General features: G+C 39.2%; 1 protein-coding gene across 2 annotated transcripts in view; it reads left to right on the top strand.

The window, feature by feature from the left end:
- Nucleotides 1-337: 337 nt before the first annotated feature.
- Nucleotides 338-24,252, top strand: part of LOC308079730 (twinfilin-1-like) — a 28,366-nt gene continuing 4,451 nt past the window's right edge. The window contains exons 1-6 of one of the 2 annotated variants that reach the window (XM_080421315.1): nt 338-442; nt 2,928-3,005; nt 11,995-12,173; nt 14,232-14,327; nt 16,959-17,063; nt 22,172-22,294. In XM_080421315.1, coding sequence (XP_080277441.1) covers nt 418-442; nt 2,928-3,005; nt 11,995-12,173; nt 14,232-14,327; nt 16,959-17,063; nt 22,172-22,294 — 606 coding nt within the window. In that variant the 5' untranslated portion in view covers nt 338-417. The remainder of the gene's footprint in view (nt 443-2,927; nt 3,006-11,994; nt 12,174-14,231; nt 14,328-16,958; nt 17,064-22,171; nt 22,295-24,252) is intronic. The other variant, XM_080421316.1, reaches the window with a different exon arrangement.

Genomic DNA, 24,252 nt, shown 5'->3' with positions numbered 1-24,252 from the left:
CTTGCTTATTTAGGCTTGCTTCCAAAAAATACATGTATTATTTAAACCAGTCGTTCACAAATATTTGCATAAATGTTTTGTGCCAGGGAGCTGAGGGAACATTTGTGCTGTTAGAATATTCCAATATTCCAGAATATTCCAAATATTCCATATTTTATTGTACATCTGCTATTTTAAATAGCTGATGCATATAAAGATATAGCTTTAAAGGCAAGCGCTCATGTAGCCTAATTCGTTGCTACTTTTGGGCTTGTTCTCCTAGACCCAGGTTGCTTATTTCTCTCACACAATTTGGCAACACTGGACTGGAGGCAGGCCGGGTGGGTTTACTGTATAGTTCTGTGTTCCTGTTCCTCCCTCAGATCTCTGTCTCTTGTCTTCCACCCTGACCCGGCCCTGACTGACTGAACACTGAGGATGTCCCATCAGACTGGCATTCAAGGTAATAAGAAACCCACAGACAAAGACACAGAAAGACAAAAATAAATAAATAAAAAATCTCATTGAAATATTTAAACATATTTACATAATCAGGATAAGAAGATTATGGAAGAAACCTGTTGTTAAGATCAGATGGTGTTCTGTCCGTTGTTGTATCAACACAGACAGCAGGGCTGCTGATCGCCTTGCACGCACGCACGCACGGTGCGCGATCATCGGCTTGCTTGTGTGAATGAGAAGAATGCATGACAAGTGTTTCCCCACGGCAGCGAATAGATGCGTTTTTGCACTAATATGGTCATGGATGGAGGATGGAGAATCCACTGAGATTAATACTAATACCTAAACCTAACCTAACCTACTATACCACCGCGATCATAACGGTTTATGTGCTTTATTTGCTTTTGTGTGTTGTTGTTGTTGTGCTATTTTAACTCTGATCTGGTTACATTTGTATACGATCAGAGTTAAAATGGTTACATTTTACAAATGGTTACATTTTACAAATGGTTACATTTACCATTGGTTACAAATGGTTACATTTGTAAATAAATTGTTACATTTGTAAATCAGAGTTAAAACAATCAGAGTTAAAACGACCAGAGTTAAAACAATCAGAGTTAAAACGACCAGAGGTAAAATTAGCAGAGTTAAAACGACCATAGTTAAAAAACTATCTTTAAAAAGATCAGAGTTGTATACATAAAACACACAGGATTCGTTTTTTACTGTGTAGTACAAAGGTCCTTTTGTTGTGTGCGTGTGTGTGCCACGATTGATGCGACTAAAGCATCAATGTTTATGTAACAACTGGACAGCAGAGGGAACATTTAGGTGACCTATTTATTTTGCACACAGCATCCCATCCCTCAACAGTAATTACACGGGACGACTGGAATCTGCATGTCTGTCCATCTGAAGAGACAGATGGACAAAGATGTCATTAAAATGGACAGTATATGCATGTCTATCCTATAGGTCTACATTAATTTAGGATATTCTGTGCACTAGAGTGCTTATAATTGTGTAATAATAAGTATAATTATAGCCTACTTAAGGACAAAGATTTCATTAAAATGGACTGTATATGCATGCCTATCCTATGGTCTACATTAATTTAGGATATCTGTGCTTATAATTGTGCAATAATAAGTATATTAATAGCCTACTTATAAGGACTGACCAGAACACAAACTTGACAATAGAGAACACTATTTGCATCAGTTATAGCAGTGGTTGTCGGAAGGGGTCCCCACACATACCCTATGATGTGAGGGTGGCTGACACACATTCTTGGCTAAATAACTTATCAATGTGGAAGTCATTGACATCAGTGGTGGAAAAAGTACTTGAATGTTTTACTTAAGTAAAAGTACCAATACTGCAATGTAGAAATACTCTGTTACGAGTAAAAGTCCGGAATGAAAAGTATTGGTATCAAAATGTACTTACAGTACCAAAAGTAAAAGTACTCGTCATGCCAATTTCACACGTTTTCAAATGTATAAAATGTATAAAAATCCTTTGAAAATAGCAGATCTACAAGATCTGCAGATCGGCCATTTTCAAATTGCCAAAGTTTAAATAGGGCTGAAGTGGTTTGTAATAATAATCAAAATCTACAAAGTAACTAGTAACTAAAGTTTTCAAATAATTGTAGTGGGGTAGAGTACAATATTTGCCTCTGAGATGTAGTGGAGTAGAAGTAAAAGTATTGGAAATTGGAAATACTCCAGTAAAGTTAAAGTACCTCAAAATTGTACTTGAGTACAGACTAGTACTTGAATACATGTACTTTCCACCACTGCTTGACATGATGAACATGTTTGAGAACCACTGACTTAGTAGTGATATAGTGAGTAATAGCGACGAGGGTCATGGTGGAATCACTATTTATTTTATTTTTTGCATTACATATCTTCATTGCATTTGATAATGGGCTGGTTTTCATCTATACCACAGTGAAAAGGGATCATGTGGATCATATAGTTTGTATTGTATCGTATTACATTGTCACTGTTGGGTGGAAAGCTTGTATGTCCAATTCCATGGACCACAAGCTTTACTTATCAGAAAATGTCCCGGTTTTCCAAATGTAGTAATTTTTAGTAACACACTCTTGTTAAAGGAGTAGTTCAGCCCAAAAAGTAATTATTTGGGTGAACTACTCCTTTACTACTTTTCATTGGTTAAATATTTATAAAACCCACAGACAGACTTTACCACTTTCACCTAAACATTTTAAAATAGCCTATTGCTGAAACAGCAGACCTACAAGCTCACCCGACACATTGTGTGCTTGTAGATCTGCTATTTTTGCACAAGGGACTACATTTTGGACACATAAACACATAAAACGTTGAAATATGGAGATACAAGGTTTTTGCCCGACAGCGACAATTCTACTACTGTACTACTAATAGGTTTAGGTTTTGAAAGTATATTTTTCTACACGTTATAAAAGTGCCTGTATGTGTGTTTGACAGCTACTGGGGAAGTGCGAGACGTATTCGCCAAGGCCAGGAATGGAGCCTACCGCCTGATTAAAGTCGTCATTAACAATGGTAAGAAACAAGTGCACAGTGCTATCAATATCAGCAGTGGTGGAAAAAGTACTCAAATTTTTTACTTAGGTAAAAGTATCAATACTGCAATGTAGAAAAAGTCCGGAATTCAAAATTTGACTTGAGTAAAAGGACAAAAGTATTGGTATCAAAATGTACTTAAAGCACCAAAAGTAGTAGTAAAAGTATACTCATTATGCAGAATGTTCCATTTCACAAGTTTTCAAATGTATAAAATGTACAAAAATCTTTTGAAAATAGCCGATCTACAAGCTCACAATGCGTCGCGACGAAATTGTGAGCTTGTAGATCGGCTATTTTCAAATGTCAAAATGTATATAGGGGGGTTGAAGTGGTTAATGTATGTTTCATAATAATAATCAAAATCTCCAAAGTAACTATAGTAACTAAAGTTTTAAAATAATTGTAGTGGAGTAAAAGTACAATATTTGCCTCTGAGATGTAGTGGAGTAGAAGTACAAGAATTGGAAATGGGTAATACTCAAGTAAAGTACAAATACCTAAATGTTTTACTTAAGTGCATTACTTGAGTAGATACTTTACACTGCTACTAGACTAGAGTCTCGTCCGTCTCTCCCTCTCAGCTTTCCCTACTGTCTCTTTCAATAAAGCAAACATACAGTGAGTGAGGAGTGAACCTCCCACACTCTCTCTTGGAAAAAAAAGTCTCTCTCTCCAAACCAATTTTGCAGGCTATTGCGTTGGTTCTCAAAGTGGGACCCCGAGGGGTCCTTGGGGGGGTTCCAGGGGGTCCCCAGCAAAACGTGTTGATATAGCATCGCGATCATTTTAACCACTTTAAACCTTTTATACTTTGGCTATTCAAAAATAGCAGATCCACAAGCTCATAGCGCGGCACCGAGTGCCGCGATATGAGCTTGCAGATCTGCTATTTTTGAAAAATCGTGAAAATTTGTGCAAATCTTTGAAAATATAAATTTTTAACTCAAATCCTTGCTTCTGGGGGGGTCCCTGGAACAAAATATTTTGAGACGGTGGTCCGCGGCCAGATACATATCATTTTGGGGGTCCTTGACAAGTACCACTGCTGGGCTATTGTGTTGGTGTATCTAACTAAGTTAAATCTGAGGTTATTTTGCTTCCCTTACAACCCGGTTTACAAACGGTTTATTTGAGAGTTATGTTTATTTATTCAGTCACGTTATACAGACTGGGACTCCAGCTCTTGGGCTTTGGCTGCTTATTGTAGTAGAGTTGCAAAACATCCTGCACATAGCCTACTGTATGTTTAGAATGTATATTGATTTATACTGTTTTTATATTACAAGACGCTGTCATATCTTATAGAAAGAAAACATATTTTATGCAGCTTGCTAAACGGAAGAGGAAAGCGTTGCAGAATATCAGGCCTTAAAGGCCCCTAAAATTACCTTTTCTCTATCGATTAGTCACCCCATGGAGACTTGAATTCATGGATATTTTGACCAGCTTGCAAATTACGCTGGTCTAAGAAGAGACTGAGTCAGGTCAACACTTTCTAGACACTTTTTCCATTTTGGCTGCCCTTTAAGCCAATGGGGAATGAGTATTTTCATAAAGTACTCCCCCAGTGCCAGCAATTTGCGTTTTTTAAAATTTTAAAATTTTGAAATTTTTCATTCAAATAAATGATCTGATTGGGTTTTTAAACCCATAATACAGTTCTACCAGTAGAGAGCAACAAATCGACACATTGATGATCTCGCTGGCTCACTCGCCCCCTCCCAAACAGGCTCACGTCATATCCGGTCATAACCGGATGTTGACATTTTTGACAATCGTTGATCGGGCTAAATTACGATGTGATACACGACTACGATGACTGATCGTCACCCAGACCAAAGAGAGTAGACGTGGACCTCTCCGTTTGTTTTTTATACCGTGTGAAAAACCGTGACTTTCCCTATTCTGGCCGAAAATGATCGCGGGAAAAAAATGAGAACCGGAAACGGAATCTGCGTCATGAAACCGGAACCCAATGAGTCTGAAGGAGTCAGGAAGCGAAAGTGATCATGAAAAATAAACAGCATAGCGTGACCACAGTCAAAAGTAAAAACTCGGGATTTCTCGTGCTGGCACTGAGGGTACTCGGGAAAAACTCGGGATATCTCGGGGCGTGGCACTGAGAGAGTTAAAGTACCAAAAGTAACGTACTAAAATTTTGAAAATAGCAGATCTACAAGCTCACAATGTGTCGTATCGCAACGCGTTGTGAGCTTGTAGATCTGCTATTTTCAAATAGCCTATGTATAAAATAGGGCTAAAGTGGTTAATGTATGTTTTATAATATAATAATTTATATTAACTTAAGTAACTAGTAACGAAAGTTTTCAAATATTGTAGCAGAGTAAAAGTACAATATTTGCCTCTGAGATGTAGTGGAGTAGAAGTAAAAGTATTGAAAAAAATGAATTACTCCACTAAAGTAAAAAATACCTCAAAATTAATACTTAAATACAGTACTTGAGTAAATGTGCTAAGTTACACCACTGGCTATAACTGATATATCACTTCAATAGGGAGTCCATTCCTCCTTCCCCCCTGAGCTTCCCAGCCCAGTGTTTAGAGAACAGTTGGTTGTTATGTGGATTTACTGTAGCCTAGCAATGGGAGCGAAACACTGTGTTAAACCTAGCCTGGTTAAAGGCCTGCCAATGTTACTTTGTTTATTACAAATCAGCCTCTCTCCTGTAACATGGTCACTAAGCTCCAGAGAGCCACACTATTAGAGATTAACACTGGTGGGAAAAGTACTCAAATGTTTTACTTAAGTAAAATTATCAATACTGCAATGTAGACATACTCTGTTACAAGTAAAAGTCCGGAATTCAATACGTCTCGCACTTCCCCAGTAGCTGTCAATACAAAAGTGTTGGTAATGTACCAAAAGTGGAAAGTACTCTCTATGCAGAAGGTCCCATTTCACAAGTTTTCAAATGTATAAAATGTATAAAAATCTTTTGAAAATAGCCAATCTACAAGCTCACAATGCGTCGCGATGCGACGCATTGTGAGCTTGTAGATCGGCTATTTTCAAATGGACGAAATGTAGATAGGGCTGAAGTGGTTGATGTATGTTTTGTAAAAATAATCAAAATCTACAAAGTAACTAGTAACTAAAGTTTCCAAATAATTGTTGTGGAGTAAAAGTACAATATTTGCCTCTGAGATGTAGTTGAGTAGAAGTAAAAGCACTGAAAATTGGAAATACTCAAGTAAAGTAAAAGTACCTCAAAATTGTACTTAAGTGCAGTACTTGAGTACATGTACTTAGTTACTTTCCACCACTGCTATTAGTGATTAACAATATCTGGGATGTGTATGCGTGCATGTATCATGAGTAGGTTTGGGGTGGTTAAGTGATTTGCAACACATAAGGTCAGTGAACTGGATTCAAGTGTTGAATGATGTGGTCAGAGCATTAGCTGGTAGTGCCAGAGCAGGGTTTCCCCAAATCTTTTTCAGCCCGAGATCTAAAAGAGAAATTTGGTGTCCAAATATATTATGAATGAATCACTTAAGCCTCATTTAAAAAATTTTGTAAAAAATAAATAAATCTCTCTCTCTTAGTCGTTTAACCTTCTTTTTAGGAAAGGAAAAACATATTATATTTACCCATCATGCCCCATAAAAACAGGTCACAACCCTATGTTTGGGGAAACAGTCTAGAAACAGCTAGAGCAGTGGTTTTCAACCCTTTTCATATCAAGGTCCATTATTTATTCTGCATTTGAGCCACGGATCCACCATTTGATGAGATAGACTCTCAGACCCAAGACTTCGAATATTTTGTTATCGCTGGATACGATTATGTCCATTATTCCATGCTGTATTGATGTGGTACCATAGGAGAGATAATAACAGGCAAACGTTGATCAAAATAACAATTATTTAATTAAGTATATGCAGATGTTTAACAATAATTTAACTCTTGAGAGCGTAAAATGAAATGGGTCCATTTGGTTTCATTTTACGCTCTCAAGAGTTAAAGATCCACCCAATAGGGGTCCATTTGGTTACCAACTCTCCATCATTTAGCTGGGGACCACCTGGAACCCCCTCAAGGACCACTGGTGGTCCCCGGACCACTGGTTGAGAACCACTGAGCTAGAGGGAGGTCCCAGTTCTTTGTCATTTGCATAAGTGCCAAGCACATGCACAGTAGGCCTTCAACATGCCATACACGCTCTGCTGGGCTGTCTTCACGCCTCCTGTTTAGTCAAAACTGTGCTGGCCAGCACATGCCAGTGGTGGAAAAAGTACTCAAATGTTTTACTTAAGTAAAAGTATCAATACTGCAATGTAGAAGTACTCTGTTACAAGTAAAAGACCGGAATTCAAAATTGACAAGTACAAAAGTATTGGTATCAAAAATACTTAAAGTACCAAAAGTAAAAGAACTAAAATGTTTGAAAATAGCAGATCTACAAGCTCATATTCAATTGTTCTTACGATTAATACAATCTATTGTGTTTCATATGTGAATGTGCTACTTTAAACACCATTGTGACTCAGCTCTCTATAAACACATGCCAGTAACACCTGCATCTGTGGTCGGAAACTTAGCTATATGTTGACATGACGTATGTGTGAAAGGCATGTGCTTTGTTTGAGCACCGTTGTCTTCAGAAAGTAGTGTTAACCACAGTGCATTCATCAAATGAGGTACGGTATATATGTTCATTTCCTGTTAACTTGAATGGGTACTTATTTCCTGCTCTTATCTAATAAGACAACTTATTTCCTTCTCCTTTTTAACAATACAGAGTCTAGTAACATCATGGCTTCCCTGTCCAATATTTGGTTACAGTGGTGTAAAGTAACTAAGTACATTTACTCATGTACTGTACTTAAGTACAATTTTGAGGTATTTTTACTTTACTGGAGCATTTCCAATCTTCAGTACTTTTACTTCTACTCGACTACATCTCAGAGGCAAATATTGTACTTTTACTCCACTACAATTATTTGAAAACTTTAGTTACTAGTTACTTTGTAGATTTTGATTATTATTACAAAACATACATTACTCACTTCAGCCCTAATTACATTTTGGCCATTTGAAAGCTCAAATGGCCTGTGAGCTACAAGCTCACAACGCGTCACATTGTGAGCTTGTAGATCTGCTATTTTCAAATGAATTTTATACATTTCAAAACTTGTGGGACATTCTGCACAATGAGTATTTTCTACTTTTGGTACTTTAAGTACAATTTGATACCAATACTTTTGTACTTTTTTAATTCCGGACTTTTACATGTACTGTAACAGAGTATTTTTACATTGCAGTATTGATACTTTTACTTAAGTAAAAAGCAAAAATTAAAAATTAAAATGTCCACCACTGTTTAGTTATAAAGTGTACTGTAGGTGTGCAGTTTGTGAACAAAAAAACCTATATGTGCAGGTTGTGAACAAAGCTGCTCTTATATTAACATTAATAATAATAATAATATACAAGGCAGGGGAAAAAACCCTGCCTCTTTAAAGTGTGTTTATCTTCCGCTCTGCAGCAGTATTGATTTTGACAGCAAATTTTGATTTAGTTCTAGTCATAGTCTTTTGAATAAAATTCCATTTAGTTTTTGTCATATTTTAGTCTTCTGAAATGTTTTAGTTTTTGTCTAGTTTTAATCGACTAAATATCATAAGAGTTTTGTCGATTAAATCTACAGTTGATTTAGTCAACTTAAATGTATTTTGGCGGTGCCTTGATGGCATCGCAATGGCTGATTTTACACTTGGTTGCATGCTGAAAATAGCAGATCTACAAGCTCGTCATTGAGCGTCATTTTTGTGAGCGTCATTTTATGCATAACCAAGCATAAAATGACTTGCCTTTTAGTTCTACTGGATCTCTTCTCCACTAGTCCCTCACTAACATTTTAGTCTAGTTTTTATTTGTTGACGACATTGTCTTAGTTTTAGTCATCATAGCTTAGTTAGTGTGGTTGCCCGAATGGGCAACCAGACTATTGTTTTACAGAAACTTTATTCTTTCTTTATTTATAGATAAACAATATTTCTAACCGTATCACAGCCCACAGTTTATTTTTCCCAATTTAGTGTCATATGTCAAAATGACCGGCTTCACCGGGAATCGTGTGCTTGTATTTTGCTAGGAGATTGGTTGCATAGTTTTATTGATATTGATTTATTAGTGCATTAAATTTCCCCATCCACTTTAATGAAAAAGTGAAAAAACTCAAATTCAAGTATTTTTTTCTCTGAAACTGTAAGAGCTAGAGTTACCAGATTTGGTGGGGAGGTTCATGATTTAGTCCGAAATTATTTAAAAAACACATTACACCAGTCGGCCTCATGGTGGCGCTATAACAGCCCACTTTACGTTTTTGGCCTATAACTTTTGAACCGTAGGTCCTAGAATAAAAATCATTTTCCCCCTAGATTCCTTGGGTCATGACGCAACTCCCCATATAGGCCACGCCCATTTGCGTCAGGATAGATTTTCCGCCATTTTGAATTTTCTTCAAAACACACTTTTAGCTCCTCCTCCCACATATTTGCTCCAAATTTCACAAAAATCAGTACACATAATCTCTGGACCCATGCGATAATCTGGAGTGAAACAGAATTTTGATAGTTCTTGCCGTTCGTCCGTAAATGGCTTCCAAAATTAGAGGGAGGGGCCCGTTTTACAAAAAAGCCCACAAATCACGAACAAAACGTCCAGTCAATCCCAAATTTAAATCACATGGCGAGGGTGGTTTACTCAACAAATCTCCAAAAGCATTTCCACTTTGATCCATAGGGGGCACCACAAATGCTCAAAATGTAACCTTTTGATGCAAAAACCATATGTTGATGTTTCTAGATAAACTGTATTTCGGGCTGCTACTTCTCCCACAGTTTTTTTTGCCCAATTTTGTGCCATATGTCAAAATGACCGGCTTCACCGGGAATCGTGCGCTTGTACTTTGCTAAGAGATTGGTTACATAGTTTAATTGATATTGATTTATTAGTGCATTAAATTTTCCCATCCACTTTAATGGGAAAATGAAAAAATGCCCATTCAAGTATTTTTTTCTCAGAAACTGTAAGGGCTAGAGTTACAAGACTTGCAGGGGAGGTTCATGATTTAGTGCGAAATTATTAAACAAAATTATACACCAGTCGGCCTCATGGTGGCGCTATAACAGCTCCCTTCACGTTTTGGCCTATAACTCTTGAACCGTAGGTCGTAAAATAAAAAAATATTTTCCCCTGGATTCCTTGGGTCATGACGCATCTTCCCATATAGGCCACGCCCATTTGCGTCTGGATAGATTTTCCGCCATTTTGAATTTTCTTCAAAACACACTTTTTGCTCCTTTTCCTAAAAATTTTGTCCAAATCTCACACAAATCGGTACAGGTCATCTATGGACCTATGCGATAAACCTATCCAAACGGCATTTTGATAGTCCTTACCGTTCGTCCGTAATTGGCTTCCAAAGTTAGCGGGAGGAGCCCGTTTTACCAAAAATGCCAAAAATCACGAACGAAACGTCCAATCGATCCCAAATTTGAATCACATGTCGAGGGTGGTTTACTCAACATATCCCCAAAAGCATTTCCACTTTGACCCATAGGGGGCGCCACAACTCTGCAAAACGTAACCGTTTGATGCAAAAACATGATTTTTGGGGGGATCACTCCTCTCAAATTGAAAAGCAGGTGATCTCAGGAGTGACATGACGATGTCATTGGCCCGCTACATTTGTGGGAGGGGCTTATTTATTTTAGTGGGAGGGGCCTATTTCTTCAAATCAAAACGCCATGTATCACGAACACAGGATCCAATCAGCACCAAATTCGAATGGTACGTCACGCGACCTCCGACGGTATTCCTCCAAGCATATTCCTCAAGTCCGGGCGGCGGCAACCTGCGACCGGCGACGGCGCAACCACACTTTGCAATTTCCCATAATTGCGACGCGTCTAGTTTTTATTTAGTTTTCGTCAGTAAAAAAAGGTACAGTAGTCGACTAACATTTTTCGTCATAGCTTTAGTCGACGAAATCAACACTGCTCTGCCAGCAGCTCTGAGCTCTGTGTGCCACGCAGGGGAGAGGGGGTGGAGTTAGCTGGTTTGACCGAAAGTTTGACGAACCAATGGAGTTAGCTCGCCCCAAAACACACTCTCCCCCATTTCTTTCCACTGACTTTCCACTGACCGCTCGTTTGGGCGGTTCTTGTATTCTGTTTTACTGAGGATAAGGTTAGAAATAAGTTTAGGGTTAGGCATAGTTTTACTGAGGTTACGTTAGGATTAAGGTTAGGTTTAGGCATAGTTTACTGAGGTTACATTTAGGAATACCAGGTAGAGACCGTTCCGAGTTCGCCGGATTTGCGCCCGGGGCGACGCATATCTCTCCTCTCTCTATAAAATTGGTTTCCCGTCTCTAAGTGTAGTAGAGCAGTGGTTGACCACCAGTGGTCCTTGGGGTGGTACTAGGTGGTCCCCAGCGAAATTAGTTAACATAGCATAGCATAGTCACAATAATTTTACGGGGGGGGGGGGGGGGGAGACACCTGTGGTCTTCTCTGCTGCTCTCGCTTTCCTTTGGAGGGACTTGCGGCGGTCCCTCTTTTAATTGAACTCTGAAAGTTTCATAAAGTACAGAGTAAACTTGACGAAGTAGAAAGGCAGGACTAACTTTTTTAGTTGGTTGCACACTGGTGCGGTTAACTTTTTCATAACGGTGCACCAGCATATGATTTAGGTATGTACACACATAGACTAAATTAAAAGCTTTTGTGCCAGGGACCCTCATACAAGTCGTTAAAATGTTTCAAACATATTCAGAAGTTTACCGGGACAGACGTCCCCGGACCTCATTTTGCAAACCACTGCTCTGGAGCCCTGAAAGGGATTAAGTTCATGGTTAAAGTAACTCAACAGTTTTTGCTTATGTGTCCTGTGTGTGTGTGTGTGTCTGTGTGTGTGTGTGTTGTGTCTCCCCAGAGCAGCTAGTGCTGGGGGCCAGCAGGCAGGCGTGTAAGAAATGGGACCAGGAGTACGATGCCTACGTTCTGCCCCTTCTGGAAGACGACATGCCCTCCTACCTCCTCTACCGGCTGGACTCCACCAACAACCAGGGCTACGAGTGGCTCTTCCTGGCCTGGACCCCTGACCCGTCCCCTGTGAGTAGAACCGTCATGGATGTCTGTGGCCCGAATGGATTAGGGCAGTGGTCCTCAACCTTTTCAGGCCGTGACCCCCCAAAATAATCATATTTGAACTGGGGACACCCCAAAATAATCATATTTGTAGTGGGGACCGCTCAAAATAATCATATTTGAACTGGGGACCCCCCAAAATAATCATATTTGGTCTTTTTTCATTTAATGATTTTTTGATGTATTAAAAAAGGTCTTAAAAGTCCTTACATTGTCACTTTACTGTCATCTGGGGACCCCCTCCCCCCCCCCCCCAATCATGTGGGGACCCCCCTGGGGGTCCTGACCCACAGGTTGAGAACCACTGGATTAGGGGTACAACATTTACTCGAACTAATCGATTTAATCGATTATTTGTTTTAAAAGTAGTTTTTTTTGTGTGCCACAAAGTATTAAATAGGGCGTAAGTGGTTAATCAGACTACTTGGTTTACTCGATTATAAAAATCGTTAAAAAAATTCTCGCGTCAATTCATTGGTTCAAAGAAAAAAAAATTCTTCTCCATTATTCAAAAAATCGAAAATGTAATCGATAGAATAATCGCAAAAATAATAATCAATAGTTGCAGCCCTAGAATGAATACGACGCTGAAAATCATGACACACCTGTCAGTAATCTGGTTTTTTTTTTATGGAGAGTCTGTCTGTCTGTCTGTCTGTCTGTTTGTCTGTCTATACTCTGTTACAAGCAAAAGGCCTGTGTTCAAAATGTTACTTGAGTAAAAGTACAAAAGTATTGGCATCAACATATACTTAAAGTGCCGAAAGTGTGCGTGTGCGTGCGTGCGTACGTGCGTGTGTGTGTGTGCCTGTCTTGAGTGTGTCTTTGCTTCTGGGGGATTCTACAAATGTCTTCTAAATCCTAACAGTTTTTTGGGAAAAAAATTATGTTGCTATAATCAGTGGTTCTCAAACTTTTGTCAAGGACCCCCAAAACGGTATGTATTTGGCCACGGACCCCTATCTCAAAATATTTTGTTCCAGGGACCCCCATGAAGCAAAAAATTTGAATTACAAATGTTTGCTTTAAAAAAAATATATATATATATATTCAAAGATTTGCACACATTTTCTTTCAAAAATACTCGGTGCCATGCTATGAGCTTGTATATCTGCAATTTTTTTAATAGCCACATAAATCTGAAAATGACACAGATGCGTTCCCGGTCTTAATGGGTTTTAAGTGCATTATTTATATTGTCCGTTTAAGAGTAACGCTCCCTCCCTTTGCCTCATACATGGACACAGCTTGCTCAAACTGTGGGGTGTCTGTCTGGCTGCCCAGATGAGGCGGCCCATTGTGGGGGGAGTGAAAAGTGTTTTGCAATTCTAATGCTCCGTTTCCAATTTCAAACAGAGGCCGCTGTCTTTTAGCGATGCAGGAAGCGAAAAAACATGGGCTTTCCTCCCAAAACCTCAGACTCACACATTTTGCAGCTTTTGCATCCGCATTGCCTTTTGGCGCGCGCGTGCACTGAGCAATGAAGCGGTGCGATGCGTAGGGTACTGTCATGATTACAAATTTAAATTGACGATTAGTTGTCATGCAAATAATTGCGATTAATGATTTAATTGTATTTTTGGCATTAAACATTGGAACATATGAATACAATTTTCAGGTTGCCTTTAAGAAGAAAAAAAAATTACTTACATTTACAGAGAAATTATTGACATATTTTATAGTTTTATACTTTCAAAAAATAATAATTGCGGATCTACAAGCTTACAACGCATCACAAAGTTAAAAAAAATACTTAAATGTACAAGGAAATTACTGACATATTTCATAATTTTATACTTATTACAAAAATAGCGGAAAGAGCTTTGTGACGCGTTGTAAGCTTGTAGATCTGCTATTTCAGCTGTTGTTGTTTTTTTGACGATTATGACGATTATGCAAAATAATTGCGATTATCTCAAATAATTGCGATTAGACGATTATGTAATAATTGTCACAGGCTTAGGTGCGATGCCTGTTACCAAAACGACGAAACAAGCATTTTCTTCTTTTCTTTTCTCCCAGGTTCGACAGAAGATGCTGTATGCCGCCACGAGAGCCACGTTGAAGAAGGAGTTTGGCGGTGGACACATTAAAGATGAGATCTTTGGCACAACAACGGTACTTTCACATATATACACATCTATATGTACACACATATGTATATGTACACACATATACGAAAGGTCAGATTGGGGGGGGGTGCAATATGACGATATTACTTGGATTGTGAATGATTCAAATGTCTCCAGATCATTACTGTTGTGTTGTGATACAGTGCATACTGTACATGCTATCAGCATGCTATCATGCTATCTTCATTTATTCTCCGTAGTACAACAGAGACATGTAGCAATGCTACGCGTCCTTTTAGATCTATTATTTTTGCTCATACAAACATCCAAAGTTCCCTCCCCCCTTTTTACAGGTAGATAGGTAGGTACTTTGTTTATACCCAAGGGGGAATTAAGGTGTCAACTAGAAAAAAGTGCTCATCGGATCACAAGTCTCCGCCAGGTCAGGTAGGTTATTGTGGCCTCCTGGTGGCGCTATAATAGGCCAATGTGAAAAGGGTGCCATTTCTTCTTAGGCCTTTCATGGCAATCGGATCATGCGTTCATGATTTGAGGCATTTTGTTCAAAACGGACCTATCCTGCAAACTTTGGAAGCCAATGTTAGCCAATTAGGATGGAATATGAAATATCGGACACATTCGTGTTGATCACATTACTATAGAGACTGTGGACTGTGTACCGATTTGCGTGATGTTTGAACAAAATCTGTAGGAGTAATCAAATTTTTTTTGGTGCAAAAATCGGCCTCCTGGTGGCGCTATGACAGGCCAATCTGAAAGATTCAGGGCAGAGGTTCGGCTTTGGCATCCAGGGAGTGTGTGTGCACAGTTTCGCAGCGACCGGGCCAACAGTGCCGGAGATTAGTTGTTCACAGACAGACGGACACAAGGACGGACGGATAGGGTGCAAAACATAGTCTCCTATGGCCTGGCGGAGACAATAAAGTCTTGGTGTTTTGCAAATTATTTAGGGGCCCACTTGCAATATCCTCACGGCCAACCAGTGGCCCCCGAACCACAGGTTGGGAATGGCTGTGAAAAGAAAAACAAGCAAGCATCTGAGTGAGGAGTGTGTCAGCTGCAGCACAGTCAAAATAAACAGTTCTAATGAAACAGGTCAGATTGGACCCCCCCAAGTAATTTAGAATAAAACATAAATCAGTAAAATCAGGCAAAAATGAGAATTAAACAACATAACCCTAACCTAACCCTAACCCTAACCCTAAAACCGAAATAAAGTAACCAAAAACCGAAAAGAAACAAACAAAATCTGCCAAAAAAACACATTTATTTTTCGGCGCCTGCGCGCAGCCGACCCCGCCCAGCCTCAGCGTTCTCTGTCTAACAGTGGCCGTGCGCAGTTTGATCATTCATCCCATAGCTTGGGGCGTTATAACCATGGCGACGGCTACCATATAGGCCAAACTCCGAATAGAGTTAAACAGAGTTTCAGAAAAAGGCTATTAAACAGCTTGAATTTAGGAAAAGGTGAGAAATATGTTGCACGTTGTCTGCACATGGTAATGATCATTGCCCATGTGCAAGTTCAGATGTTGTGGTGAACGCAGCGAGCCCGGCCAAGTTACAGGAGGATATATCAGTGGTGCTCCAAATTTTCCATGTCAAAAATGATTTGTATTTGGCCGCGGACCCCATCTCAAAATATGTTGTTCTAGGGACCCCCAGAAGCACAGATCGGAAAATATTTGCAATTATTTGAAGTGACACACATGCGTTCCAGGTCTTAATGGGTTAAAACTGTCAATTGGCACCCCACAAATTTGTGTGAACACAATAAAACTTCTGGGAGTAACTATTGATAGCTCTTTATCTTGGTCTAAACATTATAAACAATATTTTCATGAAAATGGGAAGAGGAATCGGGGTGACTAGGAAGTGTTCTGCTTTCATCACTCCCTCTATAATGAAATCAGTTATTCATTCCTTAGTTCTGTCTAATTTAGAATATTGCCCTGTAATCTGGTCGTCAGCTACAAAATCTGATTTGAAAAAATTACAGGTTGCTCAGAATAAAGCGGCTCGTCTGGCACTAGGATGTTCGTACAGGACAAGTATAAGCTATATGCATGAACATCTGGCATGGCTAATGGTCGAACAGAAATTATCGGTGAGTCTTCTAATGCTACTGTGGATCATCATTAGCACCAATAAGCCGTCTAGCTTGGCTCACCAGTTACAAATGACTTCTGAACATGGGTACAACACCAGAGGAGCAGCTTCTGGTAACATAGGAACAAAAACAGCACCAAAAGCACATTTTCTTAAACTCACTGGTATAAATATAGGTCAATAGAACTCTGGAATGCTCTTCCCCAAAACATCTTATGCACAATCCAGAACAAAATGACATCACACATCAAGAGATACCTTGCAAGTAACTTGTCAAGTATGTAACTGTTATTTGTGTATTTGTTTAATTTGACTGGACTGTTGGATTTGATTTTATAATGTTAATTTGTCTTTTTGTATTCATTTTTATATATTTTTTATTTTTAGTTGTACATTTGTATTGTATTTTCTTTGTTCAGGACCCCAGGAAGACTAGAGACTCATTCATGTGTCTCTAATGGGGATCCTTTAATAAACATAAACATAAACATATCCGCCCACAAGCTCCAGGCTCAGCCAGCCAGCTGACAGTCCTCTCTCTCCCCAGGATGAGGTGTCTCTCGTCGGGTACAGGAAGTACCTGGTCTCCCTGGCTGCTCCACTCCCACTGACCGCGGCCGAGGAGGAACTACGGCAGATCAAACTGAATGAGGTGCTTTTACACAAACATACACACTAACGCTCTTGCCTGGGTTAATAGCAATATGCTTTTTTAGCGAATAGCGATGGTTAACCACTGTTAGGACTGCTTAACTGAAATAATATTAAAGTATTATATAATTGTAACCAATACAATACACTAGCAGTGTTACTCACTCGTTATGTTTTTCAAAGTGACTGTCGGCAGTTCTCAGACTGGATTTAACACATGAATCTTTGGCTTAAGTGGTTAATTCTAATATGGGACGCGTGCTGCAGGCTCATGATGTGCACTGCCATGTTAATTTGTTCAAATATGATGTCAAGCTGATAACCGTGAAAAAGTAAACATTTTTACAGAAAGATGCCCGTTTTGCCCATCCCTATTAAATACAGTAGGCCTGTCCCCGACCGAGGATTTCTATAGTCGACTCTGATTGGCCAAATGTTGTCTCTATAGTCGATTAATCAATGCAACAACAAAAAAAGAAGAAAATATATATATATATGCATATATATATTTTGCATGATTCGATTGAGATTGGCAGTCAAATCAGTCTGATTCGACTGCCAATCTCTCAGTCGAATCTGCTTAATTTGCTTAACACATTGAATGCCAGTCGCGTAGATCTACGCGAACCTATTTAAAGCCGCAGCGTGCCAGTCGCGTAGATCTACGCGAACCGCCGATTCCCATTGAAATTGCCCCAGGTGCACTTTCCGATTTTTTTTTATCCATTTCCGTTTCCGGTTTCCGGTCGGAAACGGAATTATTCGGGTTCCGGTTTTTTCGATCGTACCCGCTTCCTGTCTGGGATCCTGTTTAAAACTCGATTTTCTCGGTTGTTGTTTTTCTCCTCGCTGATCACTGTTTAGCGTTGATCGGCTGTATCTTCAAGATGGCGGCTCGCATTTGGAAACTGTTTTCGCTGGCCGTTTCTCACAGATCCGCTGTGTGTTTAGAACCAAATGAACGCGCACTTTTAACTTATTTAGCGAGGTCTGTGGCGACATGAAAAAAACAAAAAAACAACAATAAAACGCTGGCACTGGTGAGTACATTATGAGATTAAACTCTGGCATGGAATGTGTTAAGACCTGAGGCCAATTATTTTTTTTTATTTTTTTCAAAAATAGCAGATATACAAGTTCATAGCGTGGCACTCGGTGCTGCGCTATGAGCTTGTATATCTGCTATTTTTGAATTGCCAAAGAAATCTAAAATGACACAGATGCGTTCCAGGTCTAAATGGGTTAATGTCTGATTTAACATATTACTTGCTTGGTTTCTCCCAATAAATCATGATATGTATCCTATTTTTGGCAAACTATTAGTTAATTAATATAACAAATTAGGCCAATCTCTCAGTCGAATAATGCAACGAACAAAAAAGAAGAAGACATTTTTTTTTTTCACATTTCTTTTCTTTCATGATTCGACTAAGACAATCAGACTTCCTCGATCGATTAGTCGACTATGCAAATAATCGAGGTCAGGCCTAATATACAGTGTGCGCATCTCGATCACAAAACATCTGTGTATTCATCCTCTCTCCATGTCAACGATGAACTCAGGCTTGCACTGAAAGGAAAGCTATGACTGGCCTTCTTGACCTTTATACCGGCTTGTTAGAATCAAGATAAGAGCTCAACTAGGTACCCCTACAGGATATGGTGTTTACACAGTATATTGCCCGGTCATAAATGGAATACCTCAGTATATCAAATGGCTGGGGGAAAGCCACTGACGTGGACACAAATCGATTGACTTGCGCGCAGGCAAACACACAGCGTTGGTGGAAAGTAATTAAGTACATTTACTCAAGTACTGTACTTAAGTACAATTTAGAGATATTTTTTTACTTTACTGGAGCATTTCCAATTTTCAATACTTTTACATCTACTCCACTACATCTCAGAGGCAAATATTGTACTTTTACTCCACTATAATGATTTGAAAACTTTAATTACTAGTTACTTTGCAGATATAAATCGTTATATTATAAAACAGACATTATCCACTTTAGCCCTATTTTTTACATAGGCTATTTGAAAATAGCAGATCTACAAGCTCACAACGTGTCGCATCGCGACGCGTTGTGAGCTTGTATCTGCTATTTTCAAACACTTTAGTACTTTTACTTTTGGTACTTTAAGTATATTTTGATGCCAAAACTTGTAATTTTACTCAAGTAAAATTTTTTGCACAGGCCTTTTACTCGTAACAGAGTATTTTTATGTTGTGGCATTGCTACTTTTACTTAAGTAAAATATCTGAGTACTTCTTCCACCACTGACACACACACGCACGCACGCACGCACGCACGCACGCACGCACGCACGCACGCACGCACGCACGCACGCACGCACGCACGCACGCACGCACGCACGCACGCTGGACATATCATCAGATTTTTGCAGTCAATAAGGCGTTCTCAATTTGTCTGCATAAATGCAACCAAAGATGGCGTCAGATGCATTAGCCTGCGGTTGAAGGCGATAGCAGCCAAAGCAGAGGGACCGATCCATACTGGAATCGATGGAGGCTGAGCGATTTTCCACGCCAGACTATATAAACAGGGGCCTCGCCGGCGGCCTAGATTTTCTGACCTCATAACGGGGGATTTGATACTGTCCTATAGCCCATTACGGCCTGAGGTTCCGATTCTACAAAATGTCTTCTAAATCCTAACAGTTTTTTGAAAAAACGTATGTTGCTATGTCAGTGTTTTTCAAACTTTTTCATGTCAAGGACCCCAAAATGTATATGTATTTGGCCGCGGACCCCCATCTCAAAATATTTTGTTCCAGGGACCCCCAGAAGCAAAGATTTGAGTTAAAAATGTTTGCTTTAAAACAATATATATTAAAAGATTTGCACACATTTTCACGATTTTTCAAAAATAGCAGATCTACAAGCTCGTAGCGCGGCACTCGGTGCCGCGCTATGAGCTTGTATATCTGCTATTTTTGAATAGCCAAAGTGTAAAATAATGCTTTTTAGCTCAAATCTAAAAATGCCACAGATGCATCCCAGGTCTTAATGGGCTAGTGCAGGGTCCGATCGTCTTACAAAAAGCCACGTCACCTGAAAGCTGAGCGAAATCGATGTGCTGTGTAGATTATGATACGGGCTCTCCAGGGTATTATTTGGCACACGGCTCGTCCTTTCAGACATCTGAACTGCCGAAAAACTCCCCTTTTTGACATTGGCTTCCCCATCATCCCTGTTCCCCGTCTGCTCGAATACTTCGTTTTAATCGTTGATATTTGTTGTGGCGAACCAGTGGTGTAAAGTAACTAAAGTACATTTACTCAAGTACTGTACTCAGGGGCGGCCTTAATGATCTGGGGGCCGGTTTCAAGAGCTCATATGGGGCCCCCATATGCACCCCCCCCGCAAAAAAAATAAATAAATAATAATAATAATTTAAAAATAATTTGCGGACTGATTTTAGTACTTTAACTTTTGGTACTTTAACTATATTTTGATACCAATACTTTTGTACTTTTTACTCAAGTACAATTTTAATTCCGGACTTTTACTTGTAACAGAGTATTTCTACATCGCAGCATTGACACTTTTACTTAAGTAAAACATTTGAATACTTTTTTTCCACCACTTGGCTTGAGCGCGCTTCCTTCTCTGTCTTCCAAACAAAGTCATTTGAACAGATGCAGGGACTCGCCTGTGCTTTTTGCATACGAGTCGTGACAAACATGCAAAGCGCCATCGGTGGGCTTTGATGCGATTCTTCCTGTTTTGATGTCATGTTGCTGGAAGCAGAGACGTCAGAACGAGTCTCAATTGGGGCGGACACTGTTTTGTTTACATCTGTTTCTCCATGGAAATTAACCCATTAAGACCTGGGAAAGCATCTGTCATTTTAGATTTGAACCGCTTTAACCATTATTTTATACTTTTGGCTATTCAGAAATAGCAGATATACAAGCTCATAGCTTGTAGATCTGCTATATTTGAACATTTTGATTTGTGCAAATCTTTGAATATATTATTTTAAAGCGAACATTTGCTTGCAACTCAAATCTTTGCTTCTGGGGATTCCACAAATGTCTTCTAAATCCTACGTTTAAAAAAAATATTAACTTATGTTTCTATATCAGTGGTTCAATTTGAGTTAAAAATGTACATACATGTCTACAGACAGACAGACAGACAGACAGACAGACAGACAGACAGACAGAGAGAGCCTATTTCACTCATGCAAAAACCAAAATGCTGAGTACCGAAACCTGAACACTCTGTTCGACGTGTCTGTCAGCGAACCAAGCTGCCGGAAGAATGAATAGCAAACTATTGTCCATCTTTAATAGCCAGTCAAACTATATATTGGTGCATCTCTAGATCCTTGTCCATGAAATGTTCCCATACATATGTTTCTGTTAAATATAGATGTTGTGGCTAGGTTTTACATACACCTTCTTCATATTAGAGAAATGTTTGATAGAATAAATATGCAAGGGATAATGTACCCTTTGCCGTTCGTTGTTGATAAATAACCCCCTACAGGATTATTAAACACCGAGGCGATAAACACAGAGGCAATAAATAACCCCCTTCATCCTGAAGGGGGTTATTTATTAACAACAACTGGTAAAGGGTACATTATCCCGCTTGTTACACGGCTACTTAATAAATCAATTAATAAATTGACCCAAAAGTAACAATAAAACAAAGTATTTCCTTGCTTGGACGGACACGGTGGCCTCGGAAAACAAGGAAGTGTAGTGGATCAAATAGAATGCATTTTTGGTTACTGCATTGTCTATTTCTCACTTCAAATGTTTTCAAAAACATTCTTGAGAGCAACGTTTAGTTGTAAATGACATGGTGTGTTTGTTTACATGGCTGTCATGTTGGATACAGCACAAAATCAAGCAGCGCAGGTTGATATAAGCAGGTGCTCTGAGCCTTTGATTAGACAGGTTGATATGAGCAGGTGTTCTGAGCCTTTTGATTAGACAGAGGTCTGTTATTGAGCTCATCGGTCATTATCCAGAAATAACACGCTGCTGAACAGAGATTGACCAATCAGAATCAAGTATTCAACCAAGCCGTGTAATAAATATATATAATATAAACCTCTCCTCTCTCTCTAGGTCCAGTCAGACATTAGTGAGACCAAGCAGCAGACCCTGACTGGCGTGGCGTTCCCCATGCAGAGAGAAGCCATCCAGGCTCTGGAACAGTTCAGGGCCAAGAAGATCAACTATGTCCAGCTGGTCAGTATAAATGACCTGTCGATACTACAAGAGTTAGTAGCCTAAGGGGAGCTAGATGTTTAAAAGAATTAGAATGTTTCAAAGGTTACAAAGAGGTGTTCTGCCTTCTATTGATTTGAGTGTCTGACAGGCTGGAAGCGCGCACACACTTGACAGCTACACACATGCACATTATGAATGATTCAGTTTGGTCTTTTCACACACACAGAATAGAATAGAATAGACTTTATTTGCCATTCGCACAAGTGCATAGGAAATCTTGGAGCTCAGCATTAAAAAAAGACAGAAAGCACAGACAAGACAGAGAAAACATACAGTACATCCTACAATCCTACAAATATCCTACCATATTCTTTAAAAGGCAAATATAAATAAATAAGTACGTCATAGTCTAAACAAAAACTGTGCAAATAATAGTGCAATTCATCTTATCATGATCTGTCATGATTCAGTTCATGTGTTCTGATTCAGTTCATCTGCCATATTGACTACCGTCCTTTTTAGATTTCTTTGGCTATTCGAAAATAGCAGATATAGATATACAGCTCACAAGCTTGTAGATCTGCTATTTTTTTTTTTGATCGTGAAAGTTTGTGCAAATCTTTGAATATATATATATACATTTTTAAAGCAAACATTTGTAACTCAAATCTTTGCTTCTGGGGATTCTGCAAATGTCTTCTAAATCCTTCCCTCCTAGTCAACATGTCCCGTCCAGGTTACTGTACCCCCTTCCTGTCAAACCATGGACGTTTGGTCAAATCCGTCCCAAGAAATCACCGTTTCTTTTTCGATTTTTGGAGTGAGAATGTGTTGCCTCATTCTGTCCCTGACTGGGACGTCCAGGACATTCTGTCCCTGACTAGGACGTCCAGGACATTCTGTCCCTGACTGGGACGTCCAGGACATTCTGTCCCTGACGGGACGTCCAGTATGCCCCCCCCCCCAGAGAGCCAGGATAATGTAATGTCTGATATTTGACATAATAGTTTATTCAGTCCGGGAGCGCATACTGGGTCATTTTAGATTTTAGCTGTAGCCATTGTTTTGTACGTTGGCTGTTCAATCGGTGCCGCTCATGGGGCGGCACCGAGTGCCGCACTATGGGCTTGTGGATCTGCTGACATGTGTTTGAGAGGTCTTGTGCGTTTGTGCGGATCTTTGAATATATATATATTTTTTGAAGCAACATCTTTAACTAGAATCTTTGCTTCTCAAAATATTTAGAGATGGGGGGTCCGTGGCCAAATATATATATCGTTTTGGGTGGTCCTTGACATGAACAAGTTTTAGAACCACTGATATAAAAATGTGTTGTTCCAGGGACCAAGCAAAGACTTTGGTTGGAGATGTACGCTTTAGGATATATGTATGTGTTCAGGGGATTTGCACACATTTTCACGATTTTAAGAACAATTGGCAGATCTGCAGGCTCCGAGTGCCGCGCCATGAGCTTGTGGATCTGCTATTTTTGAATGGTCAAGGTGTAGAGTGGTGGTTGTCGCTCAGGTCTGAGGTGACACGTATGCGTTCCGGGATTGAATGGGTTAATATCAAATTTACATTTTGACTGAGTGTGTATATATGTGTATTGTGGTTCCTTTCTCTCAGATTGAGACTTACCTATTGTTTTGTGTGTTTAATACATTCAGCGTTTTACTTTTTGTGACTCGTTTTATACATTTTATACATCTTATTTATGTAAAGTTTATTTTAAAATCAAGCTACTGAGCTGTTTAATAAATATTAAAAAAATCCTACTGCTTTTTCAAAAATGTATGTTGATATATCAGTGGTGCTCAAACTTTTTAATTATTATATGTATTTGGTCGTGGACCCCCATCTCAAAATATGTTGTTCCAGGGACCCCCATGAAGAAAAGATTTGAGTTATAAATGTTCCCTTTAAAAATATATATTCAAATATTTGCACAAAATGTTCAAGATTTTTCAAAAATA

The sequence above is a fragment of the Gymnoscopelus braueri genome (genome assembly GCF_963280865.1).
Source record: "Gymnoscopelus braueri genome assembly, chromosome: 23".
In the NCBI taxonomy this organism is placed as follows: domain Eukaryota; kingdom Metazoa; phylum Chordata; class Actinopteri; order Myctophiformes; family Myctophidae; genus Gymnoscopelus; species Gymnoscopelus braueri.
This window is presented reverse-complemented; position numbering and strand designations above follow the sequence as displayed.